Genomic DNA, 15,959 nt, shown 5'->3' with positions numbered 1-15,959 from the left:
CTTTCATTGACATGGAAATGTTCATAATATATTGCTAAGTGAGGAAAAGCAGGCTTGAGAATAGCAAGGTAGTCTTCACTGGAAGCAAAGAGTAAGATGGATTGTCCATCACCCAGATCAAGATGGTGCAGAGACTTCCTTGTGGTTCTTACTGGTCAACTTCCTCCCAAGGGTTAACTATTCTAATGATTTCTATTACTATAAATTAGTGTTATCTGTTCTACATACAAATAAAATAATTTAGTATAAACTTTTTAATGTTTAGATGCTTTCATCACATTTTGTCTGTGAGATTTATCCATGTTGTGTGTAACAAAAGGCTCTTAAAGTTGCTGAGTACTATTCAGTTAATGGACTATACCACTGATTGATGGATATTTTTGTGGTTTCAGATTTCATGCTATTGTGACTAAAGCTCTATGAACATTGTTTTACATGTCTTTGGCTTCCCTATTTGCTCATGTCTCTTGAATATCTATTGATCAATCGATACTTTATAAATGTGTATTAGTTAATTACTGTAGAGGTGGAATTGTTGCCTCATAGATTGGACATATGTTTAGCTTTAATAGGTGCTGCCAAAGTTTACAAAATAGTCATAATGATTTATACTGTTTCCATCAATGTATGAGAGTCTTTGTTGCTCTGCATTCTACTCCTAGCCATCTGGTGGCAGTATAGAGGTAGCTTAGTGATTTTAATTCATATTTCCCTAATGACTAATGACGTTGAGTACCGTTTTCATATCCTTTTGGTTATGTGGATATAGTTGGGGTGAGAGTTCCTAGTCTGCCTCAGGGGCTTGCAGAGTTTGAACTTCTCATTGGCACTGAGAAGAGGCCTGACCAAATGCAGGGCAATAGGAGAAGAGGAAGGGATGGGGCCTGAAAGCTGTCAGCAATGAAACATCGATAATGGAGTGATGCTTCTTATTACTTTTATTTTATCTTAGAAATATCTCTAAAATCTGTAATGGTGAGAAAATAATAAACCTACATATTTATTGAAATAATATTTACCTTGTTGCATGCACTTGGAACACTAGATAAAGAAGTATGAAAACATGATACTTAAGATGATTTTAACTCTTTGGGTTAGGCCAGGGAATTAGCCTTTAAGTGTGATTATATTTTGCTTGGTTGTACTGTGACTGTTTTATGAGCGAGAACTAGATTTAGAATTCCAGAAAAAAATACAATTTTTTTCTCTGTTTTGTTTCTTAAATTCCACATATGAATGAAATCATGTGATATTTGTCTTTCTCTAACTCATTTCACTTAGCATTATACTATCAACATCCATCCATGTTGTTGCAAATGGCAATGTTACATTCTTTTTATGGCTAAGTAATATTCCATTGTATGTATGTGTACCACATCTTCTTTATCCATTTGTTTGTGGATGAACACCTGGGTTGCTTACATATCTTGACTATTGTAAATAATGCTGCAATAAACATGGAGGTGCATATATCTTTTCAAATCGGTGTTTTCATATTCTTTGGGTAAATACTCAGTAGTGGAATTACTGAGTCATGTCATAACTCTATTTTCTTTAACTTTTTGAGGAGCCACCAGTTTTCCATAGTGGCTGCATCAGTTTGTATTCCCAACAACAGTGCAATAGGGTTCTTTTTTCTCCACATACTCACCAACACTTGTTTCTTATGTTTTTTATTTTAGCCATTCTGATAAATGTGAAGTGATATCTCATTGTGGTTTTGATTTTCATTTCCCTGCTGATCAGTGATACTGAGCATCTTTTTTATGTGTCTGTTGGCAGCTTCTTTGGAGAAATGTCTATTCATATCTTCTGCCCATTTTTAAATTGGATTATTTTTGTGTTTGTGTTGAGTTGTATAAGTTCTCCATAAATTTTGGATATTAACCCCTTATCATATATCTCCCTTGCGAATATCTTCTGAAGTAAAATAGAGATAAAAAAACACAGTTAAATGTAGAGCACAAACTGGTGGTTACCAGAGGGGAAATCGGGGGTGGTGGTGGGTGAAACAGGTGATGGGGACTAAAGAGTATACTTATGATGAGCACTGTGTATGTCTAAACTTGTTGAGGATGCCTGGGGGGCTCGGTTAAGTGTCTGCCTTCAGCTCAGGTCATGACCTCAGGGTCCTGGGATCAAGCTCTGCATCAGACTCCCTGCTCAGTGGGGAGTCTGCTTCTCCCTCTTCCTCTACCCACCCCCCAACTCATGCTCTGTATGTGTGTGTGTGTCTCTCTCTCTCTCAAATAAATAAATAAATAAATAAGTAAATAAATAAAATTTGTTGAATTACTATACTGTACACCTGAAACTGATATGACACTTATGTTAATTATGCTGGAATTTAAAAAATAAAAAATAAATGTAATTATTGACAATTTATCCATAGCAGTAAACTAAGTATGGATTCTTGGCTATCTCAACAGTTATAAACTTTTTTTTAAAAGATTTTATTTATTTATTCATGAGAGATACAGAAAGAGAGAGGCCAGAGACACAGGCAGAGGGAGAAGCTGGCTCCATGCAGGGAGCCTGACGTGGGACCCGATCCTGGGTCTCCAGGATCACTCCCTGGGCGGAAGGTAGGCGCTAACCACTGAACCACGCAGGGATCCCCCAATAGTTATAAACTTAAAGACTATGTCTTATGTAAATTATTTCCTCTCAGTTTTCACAAAGACTGTGGAATAGAGAGGGAAAGCATCCTTTCATATTTGCTTTTATAAGAAATGCAGGCTTATAAATGTGAAATGGCTTGCCCAGTTATTGCTTTCTGGAGCAGTCATTTTAGACAAAGATTTTGAAACACAATGTCAGAAAGGTATTTCAAACATTTTAATAATGATTTAGTTACTTTGACATTAAAACAAACACATTCTACCTGTGAGGCAGCTTAAGGCCTCATCCTTAGTCATGTGGCTTGGGCCTAAATCCTCTCTGGTTTGCCATTAGGGAAAAAGTTCAAGGACTACTGCATAAGGTATATAACTCTTAATAAAACAAGGTCCTAATATTCCAGGAATAAAAAGCAGTCACCTGATGATAGGGAAGGATAGATCGTAGGACTGACAGGTCCTAACTTATCCCCACTATAATTTGTTCTTTCTACTAGCTACCTAATTCTCTCCTCTTTGCCAGCGTGTCTGACCCTTAGTTTACTCAGATATGGCTTCTCTCTAGCCAAGGCAAGGACAAAAATCCATTTCTACTTTTTCTAAGTCCATAAGTGGTGGGGTTCTGGATTTTGAACCTCAGTTTCTCCATCTATAAAATGAAGACTATAAGGGCTACTTCAGGGGTTGTTGTAAATATAAATATGTATTTATATACTAAATCATATAAATATATTTATTAAATATTTATAAAACTTAAATATTTATAATATTTAATATGTAAATATATAAACTAATATATTCATATATTATCTTATACATTTATATATTATATATTATATATAAACATAATATATGAAATATCTGGATAGATTTAATATAAATATTAAATATATTTATTAAATATATTAAAAATAAACATGTATATTAAATTAAATATCCATGTAAAGACCTTGCACTATCCCTGGTGATTTTGGATACTCAGTAAGTATAGTTAGTTGCTAATTGAATTCCTCCATTCTGGAAGTGGATATAACTGATATAGATCTGAGCTTCCTTTGGGTAAGGGTTACTGTATCCCTGGTTTGCTCAGTGTTGTCTTGGTTTTAGCACTGAAAATCCAGCATTCCAGGAAGCTTCTTACCAGGTCACGGAAAAGCCTGCCTAAAATCATATTTTCAAGGTATGAAACAAGAAGGATGTCTGTTTTGGTCCATATGGGTTGTCTTGGTTTTAGCACTGAAAATCCAGCATTCCAGGAAGCTTCTTACCAGGTCACGAAAAAGCCTGCCTAAAATCATATTTTCAAGGTATGAAACAAGAAGGATGTCTGTTTTGGTCCATATGGGTTGTCATAATACCATAGACTGGGTGGCTTAAACAACAGAAATTAATTTTCTTACAATTCTGGAGCCTAGAAGTTCAAGATTAAGATGCCAGGAGGTTGCAGATTAGTCACCTCTTTGTACACACATGACATCTTTGTATGCATGTGGACAGAGAGAAAGCAAGCTCCCTGGTGTCTCTTCTTATAAGGCACTAATCCTCTTGGGTCAGGGCACCACCTATGACCTCATTTAACCTTAGTTGCTTCTTAGAGGCTCTGTCTGCACATACGGCCACATTAGGGGTTAAATCTTCACCATATGAATTTTGGGAGGACACAAATATTCAGTTGATAACAGTGTCCTTCTTAATTTGGAAATATATTGATAAGAATGGAGAAAAGGATTACAGTGAAACAATTTATATGCTGTTTCTCTGAAACAGTTTGGTTATCTTTGAAGAGGTCACAAGGAGCCTGTAAAGGCATGAACTGATTACACCTGAGTCATTTGATGTTGTGGGTGGGTTGCATCAAAAACTTCTACAGCAGGGTACCTGAGTGGCTCAGTAGGTTAAGCGCCCAACCCTTGATTTCATCTCAGGCCATGATCTCAAGTTTGTGAGATTGGGCTCCACACTGGGCATGGAGCCTGCTTAAGATTCTATCACTCCCCCCCAACCTTGCTTACTCTCTCAACAAACCAGCAAAAACCTTCTGCAGAAAAAAAAAAAAAAAAAAAAAGACTTGATTTTTGGAAGTAAGATTGCATTAGAACTCTAAAAAGTATCACCACAAAAGGGCAGCAAGGTTAAACAGGGCTTTCTCAATTTCTTTATTAAGGACTGTAACAAATTAGAATTAATTTCACAATTTCAAATTACCTGTGTGCTTTAAATCTACTTTTCCTGAGAAAGAGAGGTTTCATGTATGATGACAGCTAACTTGCTTCAGATTACTTTAAAATGATAGACATTTCAGACATAGTTCATCTGACGAATTTATAGATGCAAAGTACCTGATTGACAAACAGCTCATTTACCAAAACAAACTTGTAAATACAAAGTTGATAGACATTTTTGGAGAGCTGAAAACTAATTCCTACAAATCTATAAGCCTGATGTTACAGGTATAAGATAAACCAAATAAAATCCTCAGTATCCCATTTTCAAATGCTTTCGTTAAGAGGATATTTAGCTTCATATCATCACATTGGACTGACACTACAAATCAATAAAACATATACTTGCTAAGAGCAGAGTTATAAGTCAAAGTGAGGTTTACATGTGACTGTATTTGGTTTTACTATTACATATAAGACAAAGAAGGATGTCCTAAAGGTTGCAGGCAGTTCAGAGAAATGCCATTGGGAAAAGAACAGGAAAAGTAAAAAATATCCTACTGTATCATGGGATAGAAATATATTGCCCCACTGAACTCCCTTTTAGCAACCACCAATCTATTATTATTATTTAAGAGTCTGGTTTTTTATTTGTCTCTTTTTTTCTTTGTTTTGTTTTTTAAATTCTACATATGAGTGAAATCATATCATATTTGTCTTTCTCTGACTTATTTTACTTAGGATAATACCCTCTAGGTCCATCCATATTGTTGCAAATGGCAAGTTTACATTCTTTGTATGGCTGAGTAATATTCCATTGTGTATACCATATCTTATTTATCTATTCGTCTATAGGTAGACACTTGGGTTGTTTCCGTATCATGGGTATTATAAACAATGCTGCAATAAACATAAGAATGTAGATTATCTTTTTCAATCGGTATTTTTGTTTTCTTTGGGAAGAACTTTCTTTCAAAAGTCAACCAAATGTTTCAGACAGGTCCTCTGGAAATCTAGTTAATGTCTGTTGCAGCAACGAACTCAATCTTATTCTTCCATTTCTTGACAAAAACCTCTTGAAATAGTGTATCATCCCTGGCTCTCAGGAGATTGACAACATTTGTAGAAATAGATACAATTTTTTTCAGGATGGCCGGTAGAGTCATTGATACCAGGAGACACCACTGAATGTTGAGATGAGAAGCATATTTCTTCACAAAAGCAGCACAACCAGATGTGTTGCCAAGCATCACAGATGCTGTGTCTGAGCCCAGAGTACTAAGATTTTTATTCTGCCTGAGTTTGGCAAAGAAATTCTTTACCATGTTAAAGACATTGACTGCAGATTCTAAAAGAAGTTCACAAAGCAGCAATTCTCTCTTGATTATAAGAGCTTGCAGACAGGAGTTGGCTTTGGCTATAAAACAGAGTATCTCTTTGTATTGTTATATGCAAAAGAGAGATATTAAATAAATGTCAGAAAAATAGCATTTATGAAATAAAAGTAAATAACACAGAATAATAAGTAATTCTAAAGAACATTTATTTCTATATTTTTATGTTGAAGTGATAACACCTACATGTATAATAATTTGTTATATATTATATTATGGGATTTGGGGAATATAACATGGCTCTTTTTTTTTTACGTTTTTGTTTTTGTTTTTGTTTTGTTTTTGTTTTTTGCCTGGCAGCCCTTTTGTCCTGGATTGGCTCTCTAAAAGCCTAAGCATCCTAGCTGTATCACTCAAATTTTATCACAATAATGCTCTGTAACAAACCTCTCCAAAACTCAGTGGCTTCCAACCATAAGCATTTCTTCTCATGCCTGTGGATTGACTGGACTTGGCTCTAGACAGTGAGTTGAACTTAAGTCTGTCCCATGTGTCTTGTTTTGGGGCTCAGACTGGAGGGTAGTGGTTACCCAGGGCTTGTTCTTTACGTGGTGAATCACCAGAAAGAAAGCCATGTGATACTGCAAAATACATACAGGGCCTCTGTTACTTACATTATAGTGGTCAAAGTGAGTCCATGGCCAAGCCCAGCAACAGTGGAGCAAAAATACTTGCTGTGCTCACAGTAGAAGAAAGGGGAATGAACATTTGCTGAATAATAACCTAAAGTACACTCCCTTTAAGATCTTTTGGTGGGTCCCACTCAAAGACTTCCATTTATTTTTCATTGGTTATCCCTTTTTGCAGGGGAGGTTGTTAACATAAAATTTTTTTTGGCTGAGTACACTGCTGCCCCTTTAAATATAGGGGTTCCATGAATGAAGAGAAAAGAGAGAAGGTAAATTGGATGCTAGCATTCTTCACTGCAAAGGAATTTTCTTTCTCATATATTCATTCATGATTAAGTATTTTTCAGATCTTACCATGAGAGAAGTAATATTTGGATAATGTAATTTACACGAGCATGTTACATGATTGCAGAAGCCCAGAGAGGTGGGCTAGACAGGAATGAGGGTTCTTTGTCAGATGAAGGAAAGAAGCCAGGGGAGAGAGAAGTTGCTTTCCTGAGTACCTATGCTTTCTGAGCAGTAGATTCAGCACTGAACCCCGGTCATTTGTCCTATTTTTTCATTTAGAACCATTACTAAATAGCTACTTGCTCCTAGGCAAATGGAAACAGAAGGCCCCAGAATGGTCCCTTCCTCTAGGGAGTTCAAGGTCCATGAGAGAGATTAACAAGACCATACTGGCACTAGAATAACTTCAGGGAACATGCTGTTCTGGGTCTTCAGGATAGAGAAGATTCAGGGGCGGGAGTGAAAGTGTGGGAGGTGGAGATATGTCAGGTTAGAAGCAAGAGTGTGTTGAGAAAAGGTTTTGGGATGGAGGAAACCACTTAAAAAGTTTTAGAAGTGTGTAAGAGGCCTATAAAGGTAATTAGGAGTCAGACTTTGAAGGACCTTGAAAGCCATGCTGAAGAACTTGCATTTAATCCTGAGAGTTACAGGGAACCGGCCAGTAGCAAGTCCACATTTCAGCCATGATGTGCAGGATAGATTGGAGGGAGTAAAAGCAGATCCTGGGACTCTAGTTTGGGGTTCCCTCCTAGAGTTTTGTGAATAAGACATAAGTTTGGGCCGAAGAAGTGACAATGAGAATGGATAGAAGGAGAGAGATTCCAGGGTCATTTAGAATGGCCATTTGGACATGAGAACCAAGGAAGAGGAACTGCTTAGCTTAACATTTGTCAGTCCTGACGGTGCTTTAGAATTAAGTATGGTGTTAAAAAAAATACAGGTTCTCAAGCCTTGGAAATTATGATTGTATGTCTGGGATGGAGCCAGACAAGGACCCAGAGTAAAGAGTGAACCAGTTGGGCAGCTGCCTAGGTTACAAATTTACAAGGAACCTAAAACATCATTAGAACAAATTGGAAATCTGACTTCTTAGAACTGGCAAAGGTAAAGATAGACTCACTCCTGATAAAGTAGGAAGGGCCCTCTCATAGAAATAGTAAAATAGTCCCTGCTAGCACCAACCTATCTCAGCTAAATGTTTCCTACTTGCAAAGTCCACTGTGTAATCAGAGGCCCTACCAGCACCGTGGGAGTAGCCAATTGCCAAGCAACTTAAATTCTGAAAGAGGGTAATGCAGGAGTGCCATTTTCTAGAGAGGAGAGGTTTATTGGTTATCTAAATTTAAGAACTCTGAACATAACATCCAACAAGTTGCTCAGAAAAAAATCACAAGATAAAACTGAATGGGGATGAAGTATGTAGTCTTAAATACAGAAGTCAGGGAAGGCTTCACTGAGGGGGTGACACTTAAGCAAAGACCTGAAAGAGATGAAGGAACAAACATAGGACATTTTTTCAGTCAGAGGGAATAGTAAGTGCAAAGATCCTGAGGTGGCATAGTGCCTGGAGTTTGCAAGAAACAATAAGTAGCATAGGCAGTGAGAGAGTGCAGGTAGTGATGAGAGATAAGCAGAGTGTAGAAGGACTTGTGGAACTCCTGTAAGACTTGGGATTTCTTACTCTGAGGGGGGATGTGAAGCCTCTGGGAGGTTCTGAGCAGAGGAGTGACAAAAATCTGATTTATGGTTATTCTCAAGCAACTCTTCTCAAAGTAATTTTATTCATGTGATTCAAATGGATTAAGTTATGCTATAGCAACAATGTTTGAATCTTGATGGTTAAATACATAAATCTATTTCTCATTCACTCTCATATCTAGTGAGGTCTTGTTAGATGCTCTGCTCATCATAGTCACCCAGAGATCCAGGCTGATGGAGGCTCCATCTTTACATAAGCTTTTCAGTCCCTGCATAAGACAAGGAGCATGGCCAATCTTGCATTGGCTTTTATAGCTTCCACCCAGAAGTGATAGCACTTATATTTAACATTTCATTGGCTAAAGCTGGTAACATGAACACAGCAAACCGCAAATGGCAGGAAGACATACATCCTACTCATTGTCTGAAAGATTGGGTACTAGATGTTTGTGAATAGCTTTAGCAGCTACCATAATCCAGCTTCCTGGAAACACAACCTTACAAAATTTTCTCCCTTTCATTACAGAGTTCTGCATGACTAAGAGTTCTATGGGTACATACATGTGGGACAGTGTGTGTGTGTGTGATTGAGGGGGGTGGAGTGTAAAGTAGGTCCTGTTTTCCTGGAAAAAAAAGAATAGTTAGACCCAAAGTTATAAATCTCCACCTCTTACAATTTTTTTTTTTTTTGCCCTCATCAAATCTTCAAAGCCCACAGGGCTGAGTCTGATTCAAGTCTCAACTTCAAGGTAGGAGAAGCTGCCTGCATTCCTAGCAGCAATTGAGGAAAGTCACATCCCCAAGCACAGCCCTGAGGTGTGGGCAGTTTCCCTGGGTGTGGGAGAAGGCACAGGGCCGTCTACTTCACAGCTTCCATATTTTCTCCTACTTACTTTTTATTGCACTAATATGTTCGCCTGTCATTCTCTCCTATCACTCTGGCCACTGGTTTTCAGAATGAGACATGAACAGCCCAAACATGGTACAGGAAGACCCCTTCAGATATGGAAAGAAACATTTCAATTTCTATTTCTGCTCCCTTAATCTCACCCTTTCAAAGTTTTGTAGTTATTATTGGATATTTTATAATAGGTAGAAAATAAGATGGTATGCTTAGGTAACTTGTAAATATGTAATTCATATATTGGGGAATATCCTCAAAAACTTACTGCTACTGAGGTGAATACTTTAAAAAGTTTGGGGCCTGCTAGAATAGATTATGAGTCCTTTGAGGCTAGAGATAGGATATGCTAATTTTTGTTTCATGTATCTTATTATTGAAGTTTCTCATCATAGTCATAGACTATTGAACAGAAAGAGGCACATATCCTAAGTATTACAGCTTGATTTCTTGTCATCAGTAATTGGTACTCAAATTAGTAGCCAGATTGACAAACAAAACACTAGCAGCACCACAAAAGCCCTCTTCATATCTTCTTTTCAGTCATGACTTTCCCATGGGTAGCTACTCACCTGACTTGTAACAACAGAAGTCAGCATTGCCTATTTGTATGCTGCATATAAATGAAAGCACATGTAGGCCCATTTCTGTGGCTGGCTTCTTTCCTCCACAGAATGTTTGTGTATGGCTGTAGTTCATGAATTGACATGACTGTAAAACACTCTATTGTGTGAATACACCACAATCTACTTATTGTTTCTACTGCTGATGATGTTTGGGTTGGGTTGTTCCTTGTTTGTGACAATTGCAAATAATTTGCTGCAAAGAATTTTCTTGTATGTACATGGCTTTTGACACCCATATGTAGACATTTCTGTTGGGTAAAGGTCTAGGATTTGCTGGGTCATGGGGCACATGTATATTTAGCTTTAGTAGATAGCCTGTTTTCCTTTTTTTTTAAAAAAAGATTTTATTTATTTATTCATGAGAGACACACAGAGAGAAAGGCAGAGACACAGGCAGAGGGAGAAGCAGGCTCCAGCAGGGAGCCTGATGCCAGACTTGATCCTGGGACTCCAGGATCACACCCTGGGGCAAAGGCAGGCGCTCAGCGGCTGAGCCACCTAGGTGTCCATAGCCTGACAGTTTTGCAATGCAATGCTACTTCTTACTTGTTCTTGACATTAACACCAATCACAGAGTGTGATGCAAAAAATACATGGAAAGTCGGCAAATGGGGACAGGGAACAAAAAAGTGCATGTCAAAGATTGTCACCATGTAGACCTGTTGAGTCACAGCCACGGGCATGGCCCTATGCAGGAGGATGTTGTCAGGGAAGCAAATGATTACATCTGAGATATTATGGACAAGTGGTCTGAATCATAGCACTGCAGGGCTGGAAGGAAGTAGGAGGCAATAAAGAAAAGGGAGTTGCTTTTTCTAGGCAGGATTCTGCAAAGGGCAGGTGGAGTCATTGCAGGCAGATCCAGGTGTCTCCTCAGTTCGGCCATTCCAGAACTCAGTTTTATCTGCCTACCCAGCTGTGGTCATTCCTGGGATACTGACTGCTCACATTCAACCTGGGTTACAAAAGTGGCAGTTGTTCACTTACAAATGGAGTCCCTATATTCACCATCTGGGCACCTCTTTGCTGAGCTGGGAATCAGGTGAACAAAATGATGCTGAACTTGGGAGTCTGGCTTCAGAATGCAGGATTTTGACTCTGTTCTGATGTTGACAATTCACCTGGCTGGGCCAGGTCCTAGAACAGCTTTCCCCAAGCAGGTCCCATGAGACCTCAGAAAAAGAGGCTAGCATCCAGTAAATCTGGGAAACACTGGGCACTTTACAACTTTCTCAGGAAATCTCAATGCACATTAGCATTGATGACTCTGACAAGTCCTACTGCTAAAGAGAAAGAGAGTCTGTTTAACTGTGCTCAGTGTTCTCAAACTTGGCCAACAGAATCGCTACCTCTTTTTAAGATTTTATTTATTTATTCATGAAAGACATAGAGAAAGAGGCAGAGATATAGGCACAGGGGAAGCAGGCTCCCTGTGGGGAGCCTGATGTGGGACTTGATCCCAGGACTCCAGGATCTTGCCCTGAGCTGAAGGCAGATGCTCAACCACTGAGCCTCTCAGGCATCCTGAGTAACAAGCCTCTTAAATTCTTTTTATACATACAGATAAATTCTGCAGAATGCCACAAAACCCTTTGAAAACATTAATTTTAAAAAATATATGTCTGCTCCACTCTCCAGTGTAGTGTTTTTCAAACTGCTCTTATTAGTGGGTATTATTGAAATAAATTTAATGATTTGAGACCATCACTACTAATAATTAAAATGAAATATAATGGTAAATATCAGAGTGTGTCACATGTAATAATGTTTTATAAAACTTGGTTTTAGGGACTTTTAGACATAGATGTTTGTGTAAAGGGTCATGGCATAGAATGTACATCTTATGTGGGTCACAGGCAGAAAAGGAGGCTCAGAAGACCACACTGTTTCCTCAGATGTCTGAATGAGACAGTCTGCAGGGTCCACTTCCTCCTCCATAAGTGTCCACATCCAGTATTCGCTTAGATTCTTCTGTGCTCTCCCTACACCCTAATCCCAGGCAAGCTACAGTTTATAGCACTGCATTCTGCTTCCCTTTCCTGGTTTATCAATTTCTTCCTCTTTCTCTCCTGTTTTAACAAATAGGCCTTTTGATTTGCTAAAACTACTTACTATCTGACTTGAGGAGAGTCAATCAACTCCCTATTCCTGTTTCTTCATTTGCAAAATGATGATAACAAAATTTCCCTCTTAGGATTGTTTGTAATGTTGAAATGAAATAACCTATGGAAAGCATCCAGAACATAATAAGGACTGAAGAAATGCTTTCCCTTCCATCTGTCTCCCCACCCCCATACACAATTTAAGGAAACCTCGGTATATTTGTTCTCCTTGAGAAGTACTATCATCTCAACCTCAAATCCTTCTGTAGCAGGTGACTCCCAGAAAGATGATTTCTGTCCATCTAGTGATGATTCTTGTTAATTTCAACTTCAGAGAGTAATTTTTCAGCCTGATTCCCAGATCCTCTCAGGGTACCCTACTGCTGACTCTGCCCTCATCTCTACCTTTATGTCTATAGACTCTTAAGAATCCTGAAATTCAAACATTGGACTAGTTAGGAACATAGGTCTCAAAAAGGTCCAATCACTGGTTGAAGGTGACACAGCTGTTAACAGTTCAGCCCCCAATTCCAGGACTATGGACTCCAAGCCCAGCCTTCTCTCCAGCAAGGAGCACGCAGATCCTTAGGTCCTGCCTCAGCTGTGCCATAGCCAACTATAGGTGACCCAGGGGACACAAACATTCCATGCATCCCTAGCAGAGGGGTCGGTATCAGCCACTTAGTCCAGCGACTTAAACTGATTAATTCTCAAGGGGGGAAAAGATCCATTGTGACTGACCTTAGGTGGTAAAAGGATTTTCCTACTGTATTTCCTTCCAAATAGCCTTTGGAGACCGAACCCAAATAAGGTTACTGAGATGCCAGTGAAAGACTTCTCTTTCTGTGCTTTGCGTGGGAGAGCAATAGTTTCGGCGACCCTCGGCGGGCCAGCCAGCCCCTCCTTCCCCTTCGCCGTTCCTCCTCTCTCCAGATTGCCGGGGGTTCACCTTCACACCTTCCCACCCAGCGGGACCCGGGCGAAGGCCCTGCTGCCCGGCCCTGGCCGCCCGGCCTCAGATCTTCCCCCGGCGGGCGGACCCCTTCCTTCCTAGCACCTGGGCCCCTGCTCCGGGCGCCTGTGGCTGCCTGAGCCCGGGGCAGGGCTTTTATTGTGAAAGGAGCTCCCTCCTCCTTCGCTTTCGGGGAAGTGGGGAGGCTGGGCTGGGACGCGCTGCAGGGACCTCGCAAACGCTGCGAACGTCCCTGACTGATCGTGGAGGCTCCTGCAGAACCGCAGATCCGCAGACACGCGGATCCCCCGTGGCCTGGGGATCCCAGACGTCCTCTAACAACCCCACCTGCAGAGCATCCCTGAGCGCACCGCACACCCAGCAGTTGTGGGGCCCCTTGGCCGCCGGGAAGCTGTGGACACTCGGTCCGGGAAACCCGCGTCCTGGGAAGCCTCGGAGAGTCACGGAGCAAGGGGCGGCCCCGGGGGCGGTGGGATGAGCTGGCGAGCCGGCTGAGATCGCCGAGAAACGGGTCCAGCCACCGCAGGGGACATGGTAGGAACCTCGAGAGGGGACGCTCGAGTGGGCGGATCGGGTGGGCATCCAGACAGGTGGCCGCAGACATTGCGCGAGGCTCTGGGTGCGCCGAGCCCGCGCAGCTTCCGCGAGCCAGAATAGTTCTAGAACTTGGTGCGGCTTTTATTTCTGCACCTAGGAGGAAGTATGGGGGGCAAGGGGTGAGCGACCAGAGTTGCCACATTCCTTGACGGGGATGACCAAGGGCGCTTTCATTATGGACCCGTACACCCTGGCTGAAGCTTAATCCACTAGAAATAAATTGGTTCTGGTAAAGGTCCAGTGCCTGGCTCCATCTTCTGGACCATAGGGCAGATGTGGGAGTGCTGGTTGGTCTAGGATGTTATTCAGGATGTTGGAGAACTTGTGAACCGTTGCCTTTCCATTGATAAAAATCACAGACACCAGCAAGCAGAAAAGATAGACCCTTTGAGCATGACCCAGGCTACATGTGTAGCCTCAGGAAAGGGGCTTCCCTCAGGCCTGGCTGCAGATTAACTCTGCTTCTAGGTAGAAGCTACCTGCAGCCTCCACCCACTGCTCCTATATATAGTACACTGCCCTACCCTGAGTGAGTGGGGTGAGGGGAAGGTGTCAGACACCAGAATGAGTTTGAACTATGAAGGAACCACAAGGTTCTTTCTTCTGCTTCTATGACCCACTCTCTCTCCCTACTCCTAGGCTCACAGAAGCCAGATTGGAGTTCACTGGAGATACTTATCCGGGGAGCTTAGCTGCTGGCCTGGAGTTCAGAAGGGTGCCTTGGGATTCTCCTGTAGGATGGAGGGTCTCCAGGAGAACAGTTCCTTGGGTCCAAAGGTGTTCTGCCCTTGTGGGAGCTAGAGGCCATGAGCTGGTCAATAGGAGCTAGGGGTTCAGGGAAGGGTACCTATGAGGCTATATGTTTCACCTTCCCCTCCTAATAATGTCTCTCCAGTCCTCATAGGTGTCTTTCTCAGTGCTGCTAAAGAGAAGGAAATAATGGAATTTTAGGGTTGAAAAAGAGGGGTGATCAGAGGTATAGGATGTGAAACTGAGAACTATGGAGATTTTTTACTACAAAATTTCATGTTCAGGAGCAAGAGTATTGCCAGAAGAGGGTAGGGGCATCAACCCAGAAGGTTGTTACCAGTATGAAGGAGTCTCTTGATTTTAAAGGTGTCTCGGTGTCTCGGGCCTCCTGCAATGGAGATAGAATGCACAAGGGAGAAAGTACCTGCTTTCTGCTTTAGCAGCCTAAAGTGTGTGGATATGTTTGCTCTACTGCCAGCATGGGCTTCCTGTCCTCATAAGCCTGCAGTTTCCTGGCTCCTCATCCTTAGTTCTGGTGTGTTAGGAAGAAGACTTGAGTCAGAATTTCACTTGTGTCAGGGTACACTTGCCAGAGAGAGGGGCAGCCTGATAAGCGAACTCTGACGGCAGAATGGCCCTGGAGGTCTGAAGGTTTCCTTTGCTTCTCCCTCTGAATGAAGAGTCCTGTGGGCCAGAGGCCTGGGGGCCCAAGGTACAGCCAGATACTGACTGGAACTAGCATAGGAAGAGGTGAGGGGTCAGGAATCTTGACAGGGCTGTGGGTGGGTGGGGGGGAGCTTTAGTTTCTTCCTCTATAAAATGAGAGATTGAACTAGATGTCCTTTCAAGTTACATTTAGCTTCAAAAATGGATGATACATGAATGATTCTGAGGCTGGACCCCAATCTGGTGTTGACTTCTTAGCATAGACAATTATGATGGTGTGAGGTAGAAGTGGTTCTCAGCCCTGGCTCGCACTTCCCCCCAGACCAGACCTAGACCAAGGGATTTATTTTTCAGGCCTCCCAGGTGACCCTAGTGTGCAGCCAGACTGAGAACCACAAGGCTAGAAGGCTGAGGGAATAGGAACTGCACTTCCCCAGATCCCCCTGAATCTGTAGAGCTCCCACCCCTTGAGATAGTCCTAAAATAGAAAGTGTTGGTGATCTCCATCTGCAAATGATACATCTTATATGGCCCTCTTGCAGGATAATTTCACAG

The 15,959-nt window shown here is 41.2% G+C and overlaps 1 protein-coding gene across 5 annotated transcripts in view; it reads left to right on the top strand.

The window, feature by feature from the left end:
* Nucleotides 1–15,959, top strand: part of GASK1A (golgi associated kinase 1A) — an 82,325-nt gene that overhangs the window by 15,441 nt on the left and 50,925 nt on the right. Inside the window, exon 1 of one of the 5 annotated variants that reach the window (XR_012015078.1) lies at nucleotides 13,561–13,925. The exons of 3 other annotated variants lie outside the window; for them this stretch is intronic. Coding sequence is in view for 1 of the 2 variants with exons in the window: in XM_072793130.1 (XP_072649231.1) it covers nucleotides 13,923–13,925 (3 nt within the window). In the remaining variant the exon portion in view is untranslated. Of the gene's footprint in view, nucleotides 1–13,560; nucleotides 13,926–15,959 lie in introns of those variants that run through there. One more of the 5 variants, XM_072793130.1, reaches the window with a different exon arrangement.

This window comes from Canis lupus, chromosome 22, assembly GCF_048164855.1.
Source record: "Canis lupus baileyi chromosome 22, mCanLup2.hap1, whole genome shotgun sequence".
Classification (NCBI taxonomy): domain Eukaryota; kingdom Metazoa; phylum Chordata; class Mammalia; order Carnivora; family Canidae; genus Canis; species Canis lupus.
The sequence above is the reverse complement of the archived record's forward strand: the minus strand, read 5'-3'. Positions and strand labels throughout refer to the sequence as shown.